This window comes from Daphnia magna, linkage group LG1 (assembly GCF_020631705.1).
Source record: "Daphnia magna isolate NIES linkage group LG1, ASM2063170v1.1, whole genome shotgun sequence".
NCBI classification, from domain to species: domain Eukaryota; kingdom Metazoa; phylum Arthropoda; class Branchiopoda; order Diplostraca; family Daphniidae; genus Daphnia; species Daphnia magna.
This window is the reverse complement of record NC_059182.1, coordinates 5,634,039-5,648,746: the sequence shown is the minus strand read 5'-3', so window position 1 is coordinate 5,648,746 and position 14,708 is coordinate 5,634,039. Positions and strand designations below refer to the sequence as shown.

General features: G+C 38.6%; 4 protein-coding genes, 3 long non-coding RNA genes and 2 other non-coding genes across 9 annotated transcripts; 6 read left to right on the top strand and 3 right to left on the bottom strand.

Moving 5' to 3' along the window:
• Positions 1 to 614: 614 nt before the first annotated feature.
• On the top strand, positions 615 to 3,249 carry LOC116924588 (ecdysteroid-regulated 16 kDa protein). The gene is made up of 4 exons (XM_032931095.2): positions 615 to 866; positions 2,424 to 2,537; positions 2,605 to 2,804; positions 2,882 to 3,249. The coding sequence occupies exons 1-4, from the start codon at positions 767 to 769 to the stop codon at positions 2,963 to 2,965; spliced, it is 498 nt and encodes a 165-aa protein (XP_032786986.1). The 5' UTR covers positions 615 to 766; the 3' UTR covers positions 2,966 to 3,249.
• LOC116924630 lies at positions 3,039 to 4,416 on the bottom strand. The gene is made up of 3 exons (XR_006649023.1): positions 4,261 to 4,416; positions 4,027 to 4,173; positions 3,039 to 3,795 (listed from the first exon to the last, which is right to left on the bottom strand). It is a non-coding gene; the product is annotated as an uncharacterized LOC116924630 (long non-coding RNA).
• Positions 4,417 to 5,521: 1,105 nt separating this feature from the next.
• On the bottom strand, positions 5,522 to 7,044 carry LOC123474321. The gene is made up of 2 exons (XR_006648940.1): positions 6,507 to 7,044; positions 5,522 to 6,371 (listed from the first exon to the last, which is right to left on the bottom strand). It is a non-coding gene; the product is annotated as an uncharacterized LOC123474321 (long non-coding RNA).
• Positions 5,798 to 6,412, top strand: LOC123474324. Its single transcript, XR_006648948.1, has 2 exons — positions 5,798 to 6,194; positions 6,258 to 6,412. It is a non-coding gene; the product is annotated as an uncharacterized LOC123474324 (long non-coding RNA).
• A 211-nt stretch (positions 7,045 to 7,255) lies between the features above and the next one.
• Positions 7,256 to 8,997, top strand: LOC116924294 (transmembrane protein 183). Its single transcript, XM_032930825.2, has 5 exons — positions 7,256 to 7,639; positions 7,699 to 7,776; positions 7,884 to 8,157; positions 8,217 to 8,412; positions 8,471 to 8,997. The coding sequence occupies exons 1-5, from the start codon at positions 7,567 to 7,569 to the stop codon at positions 8,888 to 8,890; spliced, it is 1,041 nt and encodes a 346-aa protein (XP_032786716.2). The 5' UTR covers positions 7,256 to 7,566; the 3' UTR covers positions 8,891 to 8,997.
• A 326-nt stretch (positions 8,998 to 9,323) lies between these two features.
• Positions 9,324 to 9,418, bottom strand: Trnal-uaa. The gene is given in 2 exon segments: positions 9,324 to 9,370; positions 9,382 to 9,418. It is a non-coding gene; the product is annotated as a tRNA-Leu (tRNA).
• Positions 9,419 to 9,597: 179 nt separating this feature from the next.
• LOC116924671 (double-strand break repair protein MRE11) lies at positions 9,598 to 12,576 on the top strand. The gene is made up of 9 exons (XM_032931202.2): positions 9,598 to 9,855; positions 9,915 to 10,217; positions 10,281 to 10,471; positions 10,584 to 11,037; positions 11,099 to 11,319; positions 11,382 to 11,539; positions 11,603 to 11,732; positions 11,799 to 11,864; positions 11,936 to 12,576. The coding sequence occupies exons 1-9, from the start codon at positions 9,750 to 9,752 to the stop codon at positions 12,416 to 12,418; spliced, it is 2,112 nt and encodes a 703-aa protein (XP_032787093.2). The 5' UTR covers positions 9,598 to 9,749; the 3' UTR covers positions 12,419 to 12,576.
• Positions 12,577 to 12,718: 142 nt separating this feature from the next.
• Positions 12,719 to 14,708, top strand: LOC116924405. The gene is made up of 3 exons (XM_032930935.2): positions 12,719 to 13,198; positions 13,470 to 13,569; positions 13,670 to 14,708. The coding sequence occupies exons 2-3, from the start codon at positions 13,549 to 13,551 to the stop codon at positions 14,357 to 14,359; spliced, it is 711 nt and encodes a 236-aa protein (XP_032786826.2). The 5' UTR covers positions 12,719 to 13,198; positions 13,470 to 13,548; the 3' UTR covers positions 14,360 to 14,708.
• On the top strand, positions 14,569 to 14,641 carry Trnak-cuu. The gene has a single exon. It is a non-coding gene; the product is annotated as a tRNA-Lys (tRNA).

The following is a 14,708-nucleotide window of genomic DNA, read 5'->3' as shown; positions in this document are numbered from 1 at the left end:
AAAATGACGCCTCAATGCATCAGTACTGTAAATAGTAAAGCTACGTGATTGTAAATACCCTATTTTTTTTTATTATTATTATTATTTATTTGAAGTGGTAAAATTAGAAAGTTGGCTGGGGATAAGGTCCACGCGCACTAACAACTTGGCGAACGCAGTGAGAGCGTTAGCCGAGTCCAGATTGTCAACGCAGTATAATAGGCAAAAATGTTCACTCTCTTTTTTTGGCCTCAGCAAAATTATTTTTCTTGTTGTGTTTGTTGACATTGTAAATACACACGTGGACGTGCCTGACGGGATCAACCCACCTTTTTCTTAAATCTTAAAATTGTGTAAATAAGTTCTTTAAAGATCCCTACCGGACGGAACGGTACGACCTTGAAGAGTTGGAAGAAAGCGCTTTTTTCACCTTTTTCTCCTCTCCCTTTTACCTTGTAATCGAACGACGCGCACCGCCCAATAGACGACAGATGGTGTTGCTGAAGAATTGAGAAGCCAGCACGCGAGGGGGGAGGAGATTAAAGCCAATCCAGATGGAAGCAGGAGGGAGAATCAGAGGAGTGGTTTGTCATTTAAAACGGTTGAATTGGGCCTTCTAGTCGTCACACATCTCTCGTACTCTCGTGCGCCAACACCACTCCAATTCTACGGGAGATCTCTAAGCTTTTCCTTGTGTTCTTTATTTCAAACAAAACAAAACAAAGTAAAAGTTTCTCGCTTTGAACAACGTACACAATCGTATAGAAGAATCTGAATATCCAACAAAATGACTCCGCAAAGATGCACCGCTGCTCTAGTCATCGTCCTTTTCTCCGTCAGCTGCGTCCTCTCTCAACATCCGCGCGTTCCAATCACACCTTGCAATGGTAAAAGTTTACTTGTTTTCAACATTGTTTATTCGATGTCGTGGTATAGAATGGCTCTTGCGTTACACGTTTCTCAGAAATAGTTTCTCGTGCAGTTGAAAAAAAAAAACGTATCGGCTTTAGGGCGTTTCTTACAATGTGCAATTCTGTTTAAATTTGGGAAGCTGGTACGATAGCGCTGTTACCTGGAATTTTCGGAAAGCTGCCGTTAGTCCTCCGCGTCTTAATGTACGATTTTCCTCAGGGATTACTTGTCTTTGATAGGAGATCATGTGAATGACCTATTGCCCTTATTTCGTTCATTGTGTTTCCCTCAAGGCGAAAATAGTGAAAATGGAGAAACGTTAGCGCAACTGCGAGAAAAGAATTAGGAAATGTGGAAGGCACGAGTGGAAATCGCTAGTAAGTTCGCAGACTGGTCCCTTTGTCCTTGTCCCGATATCCTCGTGAATAACTTTTTAAAAAAAGTAAGAGTGAACGTACTAGCGCTATACAATATGTCGCCTCATTTAGCGATTTTCATTTTTTTTTTTTACGTAACAATTGTTATTTAGGGGAGACTGGAGTATGCCGGGACACCGGGTCAAGAGGGACAGTAGGGGGAAAAATAGTAGATTTTTATAAAATCAAAAAATTTTTTAGTATGTTATTTAGATACATACAATCTACTTTGGCATGAAATTTGGTTGAGTTTTGTCAATAACTGTATTAGTTATTAACAAAACAAAAAAAACGGTTTTTTTTTAGTTAATTTTGTCTCCGCCATTTAATGTTTATAGAAAAAAATAATCGCAAATGGCATGTAAATTTAATATGGAAATGAAGCTTAATCATTTCTTTATTGTTAAAAACAAAAATTATAATTTTCGGTCAATTACTGTAGATAATATTAACGTTTTAAAAAAATACTCTTTATCGGGAAATCGGGACAGCTGTTTTTGACTAAAATGGGACATTAGTGGGCGGGTTTGGCCTTCAAGCCCATCAATCATCACCGAGCTCATGACGCCAACGATGATCACAAGCAATCGATTATTCAGCATATTAATCGATTACAATAAGCCCAAACCCCACCTATCTTGTAATAAGAGTTTTTTATCATATAAGAAAAAATTTTTATTAACACAATAATCAAATTGAAACATTTATTAATTTATAGAGTCTATGCAGTGGGACGCTATTTCAATTTTTACAATTTTTTTTAATGAATTTTAAGGCGTAAACGGAGGACGTCCCTCACCACCCACCCTAGTGTCCTCACTTACCCCTCAAAATAGGCTCCTCCCACAAATCTAAGAAAACTTTAAAGGTCTTATATGGGAAAATGGTTTATTATTAAATTATATAAAATATATGGGGGGTACATTACCGTATGGAATACATAAAAACAAAATAATAAATTAATTTAATGATTAGTTTGGGAGATATAGGGGGGAAACGAAAACCGTCCCGGCTTACTCCAGTCTCCCCTACGTACGAATTAGCAACGGAATGTGATTTTTTGTTTTCTTTTTTCTTTATAATTCTGATAACTAATTAAATTCTATCCTACCACAGGTAGTCCCATGTCCGGCAAATTGCTAGAAGTGCGTGTTTCCAACTGCAATAACAACTTCCCTTGCATCTTGAAACGAGGATCTCAGGCCACCATCGAGTTTGATTATATTCCAAGTAAAAATTTAAGTGTTTACTAGTTACCCCAAGCGCAAATTTCTCATCTTTGGTAAACATCCAATAGCTCAAGATACGAACCGGATAACTACGGGAGCTACAGCTCGTCTTGGAGCCGTTCCTCTTCCATTTGTTGGTACAAACAATCAGCCAGCGTGTTCGAGGATTACGTCAAAACAGTCCCGTCAGAGTCCCGGCTGCAGCTTAAGGGCGGGAGAAGTCTATACCTACTCGAACACATTTCCCATCCTGCAAATTTACCCTGTGGTACGTTCAAATATTCACAATTGTTTACGTTGGCATTTTCTTTTAATCGTTTCTCGTGTTTTTCATGCAACTTTAAGACCAACGTGCTGGTTCAGTGGGAGCTGAACGATGGCAACCGACAGAAAATCACCTGTTTTACAATCCCTGCCAGGATCGTCTAAGCGCGAAGTCGTCAGAAGGACCAAATGCTTTTGAAAATCTCAATTTCCATTTTTTTGTGTGTCACACTTTAAATTTTAATTCTTCTTTGTCGGTGAGTTTTCTCAAGTAGATTACCTCTGCAAGCCAAGAGCTCTCTTATATTTTGAAATACGTTTTTTTGCTTTGTACAGAACACTAGAATACAATCTCTATATTTTACGGAAATAAAAAATACATTTCTTTCTTGTTTAAAAAAAAAATCCATTATTACCCCGGTTGGCCATTTGAAATAAACAAGAAAATTTATTGGGCTATTTAAAGCAAAGTAATTGAGCTTGCATATTCAAGCACCTACCGGCATTAACTTTCGTGATTTCTCTGTCGTGGCCTTCGGAATTTTAAAAGAAAAGGGTAGTCACGTTTCCTTTCCTTTGGTTTCAGGGAAATGGGCGAACCATTAGAATGACGACCCAGAGGGCTCAGCAGAAAAAAAGGCCAGATGTATCTCAGCAGATATTCTCAGTGTGAATGACGTATGCAGATTTCTAAGCAAAAAATAAAAGAAATTAAAAGCAACATATAAAGCTCGATAAAGTTCAAAAACAAATAATGATTTCATGAACTCTGTAAATGGTTGTAATTGAAAAATACAAACTATCCCGTGCTAATATCGGAGAACCACAACATGACTTCATGCACAGGTTTTCTGGGGACGAAAACATGTGGCGTATTAAAACGGGAGTTTTACATATTCGACGCGTTCAGTTATCTGTAAGGTGACCTACAATCGTTTCCGAATTAGGAACCAGGTACGATTTCTCTCGCCAATTTTCTTCACGATGTTATGGACCTACCATACAAGAAGTTAAAGATAAGAGCTTTGTCCTAAAATGCAAAGCTAATAGTTGTCAGCAACTATACAATGAGATAACACCGATTTAGCGATTGGCTAGACCTATAGTCATAACTATTAACAAGTGTCATTGACTCATTAAAAAGATAAGCAATTCCATGTACATGGAAGATGGAACTGCTTAGTTCAACACTCTCATTGCTCCACATAGCCACAGTAGCATATGACCTGATTCTCCTTCCAGCATGAAACGAAGACCTCTGGGGAGATGGATATGTGAGCGTCATCATCTCTGAGTAAATGCTGTAATGTCCAAATGCAACCTGCACCACACGTAGACGGTTTATTTAATCCTTGTACCGCCACGATGCGGTCCTGTTACAACGAATGGAATACGTATGGAACAACGTTACAATATCTCACTTCGAATAACAACGGGGTTCTCCCGAAAACGCTTTTCACCGTATTATACAGCCGCATCTATGGCCTTGCCATTGGTGGAGCTTGTTTGTGGAACTATTCGAGAAATTCAAACTGAAAACTGGAAAATCAAAAAGTTGTGCCCGTTTAAATAAATAACTTGACTACTTTACTATTTCATACTCGTTTATTTCAGACTCAGACGAATTATTTTCATTTATATTGTCACTGCTAGATGGCGACAAAAAAACTTATTATTGATGCAACATCTGACGCGTCTAGCCCAGGCTGGTCGCAAGGGAATATGTATTAGCACACTCGCCTCCATAAATATGTGCTCCTTCCGAATGGCGGGAAAACTTCAGTACCGTTGCCAATGTATTGAGGAAGAAAGAGAAAAGTTTTCCCGCCATTTGGAGGGCGCCACAAAAATGACTAAACTTTGCATCAGTCGTTTGTTATTTAATCTTCGACAAAATTAGGATTTATTATGATATTAATGTTCCTTGTGATGTCACAAACACTATGTTCTAAATAGATATATTTATAAGTAAGCTTTTGTTCCAAAACCTACGTTTAAAATAAACAGTCCCTGATGGTGGCCATTTTTTCAATGCACCAAATTCAGATTTTAAAACGCTCGTTCAAAAAAGCTTCTCTTTTCTTTTTTTTTTCAAACACAATAACTCCTTGCAGTATCCCACGTATACATTGAATTATTAAATATGATTTAATAATCATAAGCATTTAATAAAATCATTAGTAAAATTTACGTTGTTCATTTATACACAATTCAGAAATGAAATCCATTATAAAATACGAATATTAGAGTAAATCCAAAGTTTATTTTTTCCTGGACACATAGAAAAACTACGGAACGCCAAATTACCCCCTAAAATTTCAGCACCTCGGCTAGGGCCATTTATTTTATTTCGCAGAAAATAATCACCATCCACAAACGCCATCTAGCGGCCACGGCTTGCACCTTTTTGAAATCCCACTCACTGGAGGAGGAGCTGAATCACTATAGATTCCTATAACCATTTCCAACAATTAATATCGATTTTATCGTACGGAACGCCAAATTACCCCCTAAAATTTCAGCACCTCGGCTAGGGCCATTTATTTTTTTTTGCAGAAAATAATCACCATCCACCAACGCCATCTAGCGGCCACGATACGCACCTTTATGAAATCCCCACTGGAGGAGGAGCTGAATCACTATCGATCTCTACAACCATTTCCAACAATTAATATCGATTTTATCGTGCCAGAGCAGATACAGGTGAATATCTCTGTGATAATAAATTTGTTTTTGTTTTCTAAACGTTCATCAATTACTGGTTTTCAATACTGTTTATCTCGCTTGTTGCAATAACATACCAGTTTATCTCGCGTTGAAATGGATGACGCTGTCTGGAGTGTTGCGTTGTAAGTCACGTTTCTCTTTTGTATTGTTTTTTCTTTTTCTTTTTTGTATGCGCACACGTGAATTCTACGTATAAAACCTAATGTTATGATTATGCCTGTGATGTCCGATGATTTTATTCATGTATATTTTTGTGTCATTTAGAATCTGGCCGATTAAAACCACATTAAGTGTCCTCAGTGTCGCAGATTCACTCCGGTTAGTGCCGGGCCAATCTCTGTGAATGATGATCTCCAAACCGATCACGATTTGATGGCCCTACTTCTCCAAACAAAAACAAATTTATTATCACAGAGACATTCACCTGTATCTGCCACGGGCACGATTAAATCGATATTAATTGTTGGAAATGGTTATAGGAATCGATAGTGATTTATCTCCTCCTCCAGCGGGTGGGATTTCAAAACGGTGCATACCGTGACTGCTAGATGGCGTTGGTGGATGATGATTATTTTCTGCGAAAAAAAATAAATGGCCCTAGCCGAGGTGCTGAATTTTTAGGGGGTAATTTGGCGTTCCGTATTTATCGTGCCAGTGGCAGATACAGGTGAATGTCTCTGTGATAATAAATTTCTCTGTGTTAATAAATTTTTTTTGTTTGCAAAAGTAGGGCCATCAAATCGTGATCGGTTTGGAGATCCTAATTCACAGAGATTTGCCCGGCACTAACCGGAGTGAATATGCGACACTGAGGACACTTAATGTGGTTTTAATCGACTAGATTCTGAATGACACAAAAATATACATGAGTACAATCATCGGACATCACAGGCATAATCATAACATTAGGTTTTATACGTTGAATGCACATGTGCGCATACAAAAAACAAAAACAATACAAAAGAGAAACGTGACTTACAACGCAACACTCCAGACAGCGTCGTCCATTTCAACGGCGAGATAAACTGGTATGTTATTGCAACAAGCGAGATAAACAGTATTGAAAACCAGTAATTGATAAACGTTTAGAAAACAAAAACAAATTTATTATCACTGAGACATTCACCTGTATCTGCACTGGCACGATAAAATCGATATTAATTGTTGGAAATGGTTGTAGAGATCGATAGTGATTCAGCTCCTCCTTCGGTGGGTGGGATTTCAAAAAGGTGCGTATTGTGGCCGCTAGATGGCGTTGGTGGATGGTGATTATTTTCTGCGAAAAAAAATAAATGGCCCTAGCCAAGGTGCTGAAATTTTAGGGGGTAATTTGGCGTTCCGTAAAAAACAAAATGTATTAATGTAAACACGAAAAACATGGCGGTAAAACAAATAACAAATTCGGAAATTCCAAAGAAAACAAATGGACGAACGCCGCACACATTTCGACAGGAAAAACAACGCCAGAGGCAAGCTCTAGCGGCCATTTTGCGTGCTTAGCCATAACAATTCAGAGGTTAGCCTTTCCCCGACTTTTTTCTCGAATTCTCCGTTATCCAAATTTTGCTCGCAGCAAAAAATACTGAAATCATGGCAACCGTCTCGTTTTTGCAGTCAAAACAAACAAAAAAAAAGTTGCATGCTTTTTTTTTGTTTGTATTTTGCAATCAAAAACTATGCCATCTAGCGCTCATAAGTAATTTTTATTTTTTGGGCTACCGGGGGGGTGCCTCTTTTTTGTGGAGGATACTGTAGGTCTAGCCGCTGGTTAGGTGATGTGTTTCATCCCCAAGCGATATAAAATTAAAAACTGTGCGTGAAACAAAATCAATAAATAATCCATTCCTTTTTTTTCTGAGCTCCTTCTTCAGAAACTGATTACTTCTTCAACCAAATAAATCAGCTCATGTTTAATTTCAAAGATAACGTGCTGGAGCAATAATTGCTCCGCACATCCATCTTTTTTCGACATGTTTTGTCGTCTGCTTGGACGAATGAAAATGTTTACTTTTTCGGCAATGTTGGTAAATTAGTCTGAAATGGGAAAAAGTGAAGTAAAACGTTGTGAAGTAAGGCGTTGTTTGAAGAATAGAATTGCCGAAAGCGTCGTAGGTATATGGATCTTGCGAATAACTGTAAAATTTTGTTCTAATTACTTTAACTTATGGCAGACGTGACACTCGATGATTGTGCTAACAATCCTAGGAAAATCGGACTAAGGAAAGCCAGAATTAACCTTAGAAATATAGGTACATAAAAAAAATAAATGATAATAAAAAAACATAACTAAAGAAAGAAAGTCAGTCCCACTTAAGATTCTACATTACTATTTCCATTACTTACTGTAACTTGGCAGGAAGACATTCATCAACAGAACAAGATTATTGTTCCAATGATAATTCAGATGCTAATGAGGATACGTCAACAAGTGCACCCATGTCTCACTCTACTGGGACTAAGAAAACTAAGTTAAAAGATAAATTAACTGCTGGGGTAATGTACCCACCAGACATTTGGTTTCTCATCGCAAAATATATTCCCCCTGAAGAACTCTACAGATTTTCACTTATATGCAAAGATGCTTACCGAGTGATACTTTCAGTGCACTTCTGGAAACAGATTTGCAAGAGGTATGTGTATTACATGTTGAAAGTATGTTCAACTAAGTGAGTCTTCATGTTCAACACAGATACCAGGGTGATGAAACGTCCCTTCCACGAGAGTTACGAAATGTCTCTGACAGCCGACGCGGGCTGAGAGCTCGTGCAATTCGCCTATTATATTTGCGATGTCCGTCTTTGATGAAACGTATTAAACCCCCTGTTGCTCCCCGGTATGAGCCCTACACGTTACAGGGGATGCGGTTGCTTCTAGCATGGCACGAGGTAAATACATTAGTACAATTTTATCAATTTTGTAGTAAAACAAGTTTTTCATATGCAGAAGGAAGGCTCTGTTTGGAATTTTTATTTCAAATGGATCAATCGGAATGTTGACGCTCGGGATTACCGACGAAGCGAACTTTTTGAAAACACTGAAGCTGGCTGCCGGGTTCTTAAGGCTACGTGCAGCGAGTTTGTGTGCTTCCCTTATCCACAATACAGTTATCTGTCTACAATTCATTTGGGTCTCACGTCAGACATGCGGCATCAGAAGTTGTCACTCGGCTTCAGCGATTATACAACGACTCATTGTGTTGCAAAAATGAAACAGAACCTGGGACGAGGTGCTGCAGTTCAGAATAAAATTGACCTAGAACCCATCTCCCAATGCATACTGATGGATTGGTGGCATCCCGAATACCCATATCCACGTGATAATGTCCGGCCATCCATCATGCCTTGTCCCGACGAGGAATGGTAAAGTATTTGCTGTATCATGTACAAAATTAGCTCCTTTTTTTGTAACTTCATGAGTAATACTCGTGTGATATTGTTGTCTCTTCCAAGGAATAAAACTGTTTTGATTTACATCCATAATACGTAATATTGTGACTATTGCATGCACAGGGTTAGCTTTCGTGCAATTCAATTACAGTGCGTGTACCAATACGGCAACACAGAACACACAACTACTCATCGTAAAGATATTTAGTGTTCGGTATTTAGAATTTAATATAACTTTTAGGGTACTTTTCCCATTATAAACATGAGTTGAAAATATTGAGCTACGTCATAGTTAAGTGGTTTCTTGGTTTGCATGAAATCGAAAATTATGTTTTAATTAGTCCCAAAACCAAATTGTCAACAGAGTAAATCTTTTGGCTCACTTGAATATTACAACATGGCAAAATACTTACCAGGTGAGGGGTTCGAACCCTCGTCTCTATATCAGAGATCAGATCTCTTAAACGCCTTAAGTCTGACGCCTTAACCACTCGGCCAACCTGGTTGCAGACATGATTGATGTAATGTATAAGCAGCCCCATATTCTAACGACTAATGTAAATAAAAGCTAACCATTCAGAAAAAAGAAAAAATACTTTTGAAGTGAAGTGAAGTCTGATTCAATATCAAATCAATAGTAAATTATATACTAATATTATGAAATCGGCAACGTTGTTTTACCATTGATATTTATTTTTCGAATGTTCACCTACTGATAAATTCCTGCATGATTCCACCTGATTCCACTGCTTGCCATTTTTTTAATTTGAATGGAAACAAGTTTTGCGATCCGTTAAATTTGGAAAAAAAAACTAATAGGCTGTAAGTCTTGAACTATGGATGATACTAGTCTAGTTGGTGATGTGGAAGAGGAAAGCACATTCAATATTCTAATTGCCACTGACATTCATCTTGGGTTTATGGAAAAACACCCCACACGCGGTAGTTTACACCAAAATGTTTATGGAAATCTCTGTTTTCTGAGACTAATATAAATCTAGGAGATGACAGCTTTATAACCTTTGAAGAAATATTGAACTATGGGAAAACTATGAAGGCTGATTTCGTACTTCTTGGTGGAGATCTTTTTCATGAAAACAAACCTTCAAGAAGAACATTGCAAAGATGCATGGATCTACTGCGAAAATATTGCTTGGGTCCAGAGGAACATACATTGCAGTTTTTAAGTGATCCAGATATCAACTTCAAGGACTGTTCAACTCCTGGAGTTAACTTTGAAGACCCCAATTTAAGAATAGCCTTACCAGTATTTTCCATCCATGGAAACCATGACGATCCCTGTGGTAAATATTCTCAACTATAGCTGCTAGAGAACTAAGCCATGATAAATTTGTTGCTTTATTTAGGGGAAGGTAATTACAGTGTGATGGATATGCTTGCAGCAACTGGATTTGTCAATTATTTTGGGAAAGTACCAAATTTGGAAGAGTTGAAGTTTCAACCAATTTTGCTCAAAAAGGGTGACACATTTGTTTCAATTTATGGTATTGGTTCCATGAATGATGATCGCCTCTTCAGACTTTTTCAAGAAGAAAAGGTAAGAACAAAGTTAAATGGATAAAAAAAAATGGATAAACTGTATTCACACATCTTTATTATATTTATACATATATTGACCAACTGACCATAAACCTCAAATAATCATTCAGGTTTTCTTTGAAGTTCCCGCTGAACTTGAGGATGAATGGTTTAACATTTTAGTTTTGCATCAAAATCGTGCTCGACACGGATGTAAAAGCTATGCTGGCGAGCATTTTCTGCCTCATTTCATGCATTTGGTTTTATGGGGTCACGAACATGAATGCCGAATCGAACCAGAAGACTCTTTGGATGAATTTCGGATCACACAGCCTGGTAGCAGTGTGGCAACTTCTTTGTCACCTGGCGAAGCGGTTCCGAAGCATGTCGGTATGCTGAAAGTCCACAAGAAAGATTTCTGCATCGAAAAATTACCTTTAAGGACCACGCGGCCTTTCGTATTTGATACGTTGTCATTGGACGAATTCAGTGACATTGGCTACCAATTCGCCAACGATGAAGTGGTAGAAAAAATTCGGGCCAAAATTAACGATATGCTTGACTTCGCAAAAACCCTACTTTCCGGTAAGATCAGCATTAATTAACTTGATTCATTTAACTTTAAAAAAACATTACGCCATTTAAGACCATCCCAATCAGCCCGTACTTCCGCTTCTGCGATTGAGGATCGAGCACGAGAGCGATCAGCAGTTCTTAAATACTCGTGATCTACACGTTGAGCTAAGTCTTGAAAAACTTGTTGCCAATCCAGAGGATGTCGTGAAGCTTGTCAGAAAACGCAGCGTTCAGGAGAAGATGAACGCTGACGTCGATGAGGAAGCTTGGGATACTGTCTTTAATATGGAGGTTTGAATTTTCACTGGTATACAAATTCTGATGATTGTGTTTAATTTTTACGTTTTGGGTAGTCTATTAATATGGTTGAGGGTCATCTAGAAAACTTATTGATTGACTACTTCAAAGAGAGCAAAAAACCTCTACTAGTGATGCATGAGCGCTCGCTTGCTGAAGCCGTTCGCTATTATGTGGACAAGACTCATGATGACGCCTTTCGTGACTTAATTGAGTAATTGGACAGGCGGTGTTATTTCTAACTAAATTTTCTGTATCTGTCTTATATTACTTCCAGTTTACAAGCTCAGAAGACCAAAGAACAATTGAAGAACAATACTGCAGGAACAGATAGAGCCAGTTTTAGAGATGTATTTGCAGAGATCCGTGAGCAGAGAAACGCCGATACACAGCAAATCATTGACGAGGTTTTCTTCATAATCTTTCACTGCTTCGTATAGGAAATGTTAATGAATTTGTCTTCTTTGCATCAGGCTCATAGTTGGCTAAGTGGTGAAGTCCCCGCTGTCAAACGGGAGCCTTCATCAGCAAGTGATTTTGTAAGTAACTATATCAACTGTAACCAAATAACATTTGGCCATAATTAAACATTTTCCTGTTGCGTTTACAGACGCATCGCCAAGCAGATGACGATGAAATGGAGGTTAGTAATACACTTGCCGATGTGTCCCCCGTTCAAACACGCGGTCGAGGAAGGGGCCGTGGTAGATCCCGTGCCGCTATGTCTACCAGTACAAGAGGTCGTGGTAGAGGTAGAGGTGCCACCAAAGAAACCAAAATCGATAAAGAAGATGTCACCATTATAAGTGACAGCGAAGAAGAATTCATTCCAGTAGCCGCCGTGGCTACACCTCGCCAGACGGCTAGATCATCTCGCGGGATACGAGGAGCACGTGCTACTGCCGCTGCAAATCCACCAGCCGCATCTAGCCAAATAACTCAGGCTTTCGCTCGACAATCGCAAATTTCTACACAACCGACCCAACGGGCAGCACCTCCCACTGCTACAGGAACGCCTGCTACCACTGCTCGCTCTGCTCGTCCCAAAGCATCAACAGCTCGTGGTGTTTGCTATGTCAGCGACAGCGATTAAATCCAACACTCTTGACTCATTCGACATTAAGTATCGATGGAATGGGAATTCTAAGTTACCAGGGGTTCCTTACAGCTGTGGACAGTTTATGCATCTTTCTAATACCATCCATTGTTAAATGTGGTTTTCCGTTAATTCACAGAAGCATTCGTTAGTTATTAGTTTGGTTGTTACTTCTGTCCAGCGGCTAATTTACACATTGAGACGTTATTTGAAAATTGGTTGGAACATTCTACGTGGAGAACATTTTGTAAGTAACAAGTTAAAGCTGGAAAACGTATTAATCAAACAAAGAAATAGGAGGATGCAAGATAACGGCCAGTACTCCTTGACTTGTTTGAACAACGCAAATTATCACCGGTTGTTTAAACAAAAATTTCAACTGTCCAATAAGGTCCAGTAATACGAGGCAAATTTATTCCGAAAAAAACAGGCGCAATCCATATCTGAAGTACAAAGGCGAACAAAATCGTTATCATGGTGCCATGTTATTTCGCCCGTTTAGAGCTAACGCCTTGGAAACCTAACGGGCGTGTATGTTCCACCTTTTACTGATTCCACACTGCACTTCCAGCATTTATAGAGACTTCTCAAGGGCATGTGTTGCAACTTGCAATACGAAAATGAACAAGGTGGTTGTGAAATTTTTGAATTGACAACATCCCTTACCAGTGCGAAATCGTAGCTGCTGCAAAGCGGATATAGAAAAGTTTGTCCGAGCTCTTTATTCGTTGGGAGTGGATCCTGAGTCCTGACATCTCAGTAAACTTGGCCCTTACAGTAAGTATTTATTGAAGATTGAATCGAAATTTTCACAAAAGCTTCAGTTATAATTACTAAATAGAGTGTAATGAATTATTACTGCGTCACCGCGCCTTACTGCGCACTGGCCGAAGATGACAAGTGTAGAATGTTACAGCGTGAGGCATTTGTGTTTTCAGTTGCACAATTTTTTTTTTTTTATATACTCCGCATTTACTGTGTGTATACGTATGTAACATTAGAAACCATACAAAGCTTTTACATTTATCTTTTTTTATCTTTTTCCCAGAGCCATCGCCCGCCATTCATTTCCGTCAGCTTTCATTCCGGATTTCTAAACTCGAATACATTTTCAACACTGATGCGAAATGGGTGACTTCCATGAAAAGGTAATTTTCACCTTAAAAGAAAACTTGTACTCAAATAATATTCAATTAAGTATTCAGAACGCATAATAAAATTGAAGTCTTTATTTTCTTGTTGTCGCAGTTTTTGTATCACTACACCAACGAATATGCATACCGGAAAATTTTGCGTGAGAAAACTCTATTGAAATCTTCAAAAGATCGTGACGGGACAAATCACTGCTACGGGGATGGTGTCTACCTAACTTCGCTTCAACCTGAAACTGGGCGTGGTAAAATAAAAAAAAATAATCTGGATGGGGTTGCTCATATGCCAAAATTTGCCGACAAGACACAAGAATGCTATTTCAAGTTCGACAAGAGAAACCTTCCTGGCGTGATATGTGTCAAAAGGAAAGAAGGTCGAGATGTTTGGCGTTTTCCTAATGACATCAACCTAAGCCAGATATCATTTTACCATGGATATACTGATAAGTCTGATTCTGAGACATATCAACAGAATAACTCGTCCACTACGTACGCTGAAATGTCAACTTCAACCACTGAAGGCTGGACATCGGATTTGTATGATTACGAAGGACGTAGTTTGGCACGCACCAATAGATTTTCAGAATCTGCTTCTGGAAGCCGTTACCAGCCAGAGAGATCTTTCGGTCGTTCACGTGGAAATGACGTTTATGGATCTTCTCAGCAACAGCAGGAACCGGAAACTTCTGGATTGGGATTTATAGCTGGAACAGCCGCCGTTTTAGCTATTGGAGCAGCTGCTTTGGGTCTTTTTGCTGCATCCCGTCCAGCCAATCGAAATAACTAATAATCACACTACAAGACGAAAGATGTATTCTTATTGCTTATCTTTGGTTGTTATTCTTAAAACATTGCTACACACATTATATAAGTTCTCTGTATTGGTTTTTATGGTGTTATTTGGCTATACAAAGGTTTTCTATATAGTAAAACATTTTTTGGCAAACTTAACCAGTATATTTGATTTGAAAGTAAGTGCAGTTATCAATTTCACAAGCCCGGCTAGCTCAGTCGGTAGAGCATGAGACTCTTAATCTCAGGGTCGTGGGTTCGAGCCCCACGTTGGGCGGCAATTTTTTCAATTAATATTACTTACACATTTATTGCATTTCGTAATAAAGAAAATCAAAGCTCTA

Excerpts from the sequence above, each read along its gene's own strand:
- LOC116924588 (XM_032931095.2), top strand. The coding sequence starts at position 767 with ATGACTCCGCAAAGATGCACCGCTGCTCTAGTCATCGTCCTTTTCTCC. Across the intron at positions 867-2,423 it reads TCCAATCACACCTTGCAATG|GTAGTCCCATGTCCGGCAAA; the intron begins GTAAAAGTTTAC and ends ATCCTACCACAG. Across the intron at positions 2,538-2,604 it reads CGAGTTTGATTATATTCCAA|CTCAAGATACGAACCGGATA; the intron begins GTAAAAATTTAA and ends AACATCCAATAG.
- LOC116924405 (XM_032930935.2), top strand. The coding sequence starts at position 13,549 with ATGGGTGACTTCCATGAAAAG. Across the intron at positions 13,570-13,669 it reads TGGGTGACTTCCATGAAAAG|TTTTTGTATCACTACACCAA; the intron begins GTAATTTTCACC and ends TTGTTGTCGCAG.
- LOC116924294 (XM_032930825.2), top strand. The coding sequence starts at position 7,567 with ATGGGAAAAAGTGAAGTAAAACGTTGTGAAGTAAGGCGTTGTTTGAAG. Across the intron at positions 7,777-7,883 it reads AATTAACCTTAGAAATATAG|GAAGACATTCATCAACAGAA; the intron begins GTACATAAAAAA and ends GTAACTTGGCAG. Across the intron at positions 8,413-8,470 it reads TGCTTCTAGCATGGCACGAG|AAGGAAGGCTCTGTTTGGAA; the intron begins GTAAATACATTA and ends TTTCATATGCAG.
- LOC116924671 (XM_032931202.2), top strand. The coding sequence starts at position 9,750 with ATGGATGATACTAGTCTAGTTGGTGATGTGGAAGAGGAAAGCACATTC. Across the intron at positions 10,472-10,583 it reads GACTTTTTCAAGAAGAAAAG|GTTTTCTTTGAAGTTCCCGC; the intron begins GTAAGAACAAAG and ends ATAATCATTCAG. Across the intron at positions 11,733-11,798 it reads CACAGCAAATCATTGACGAG|GCTCATAGTTGGCTAAGTGG; the intron begins GTTTTCTTCATA and ends TCTTTGCATCAG.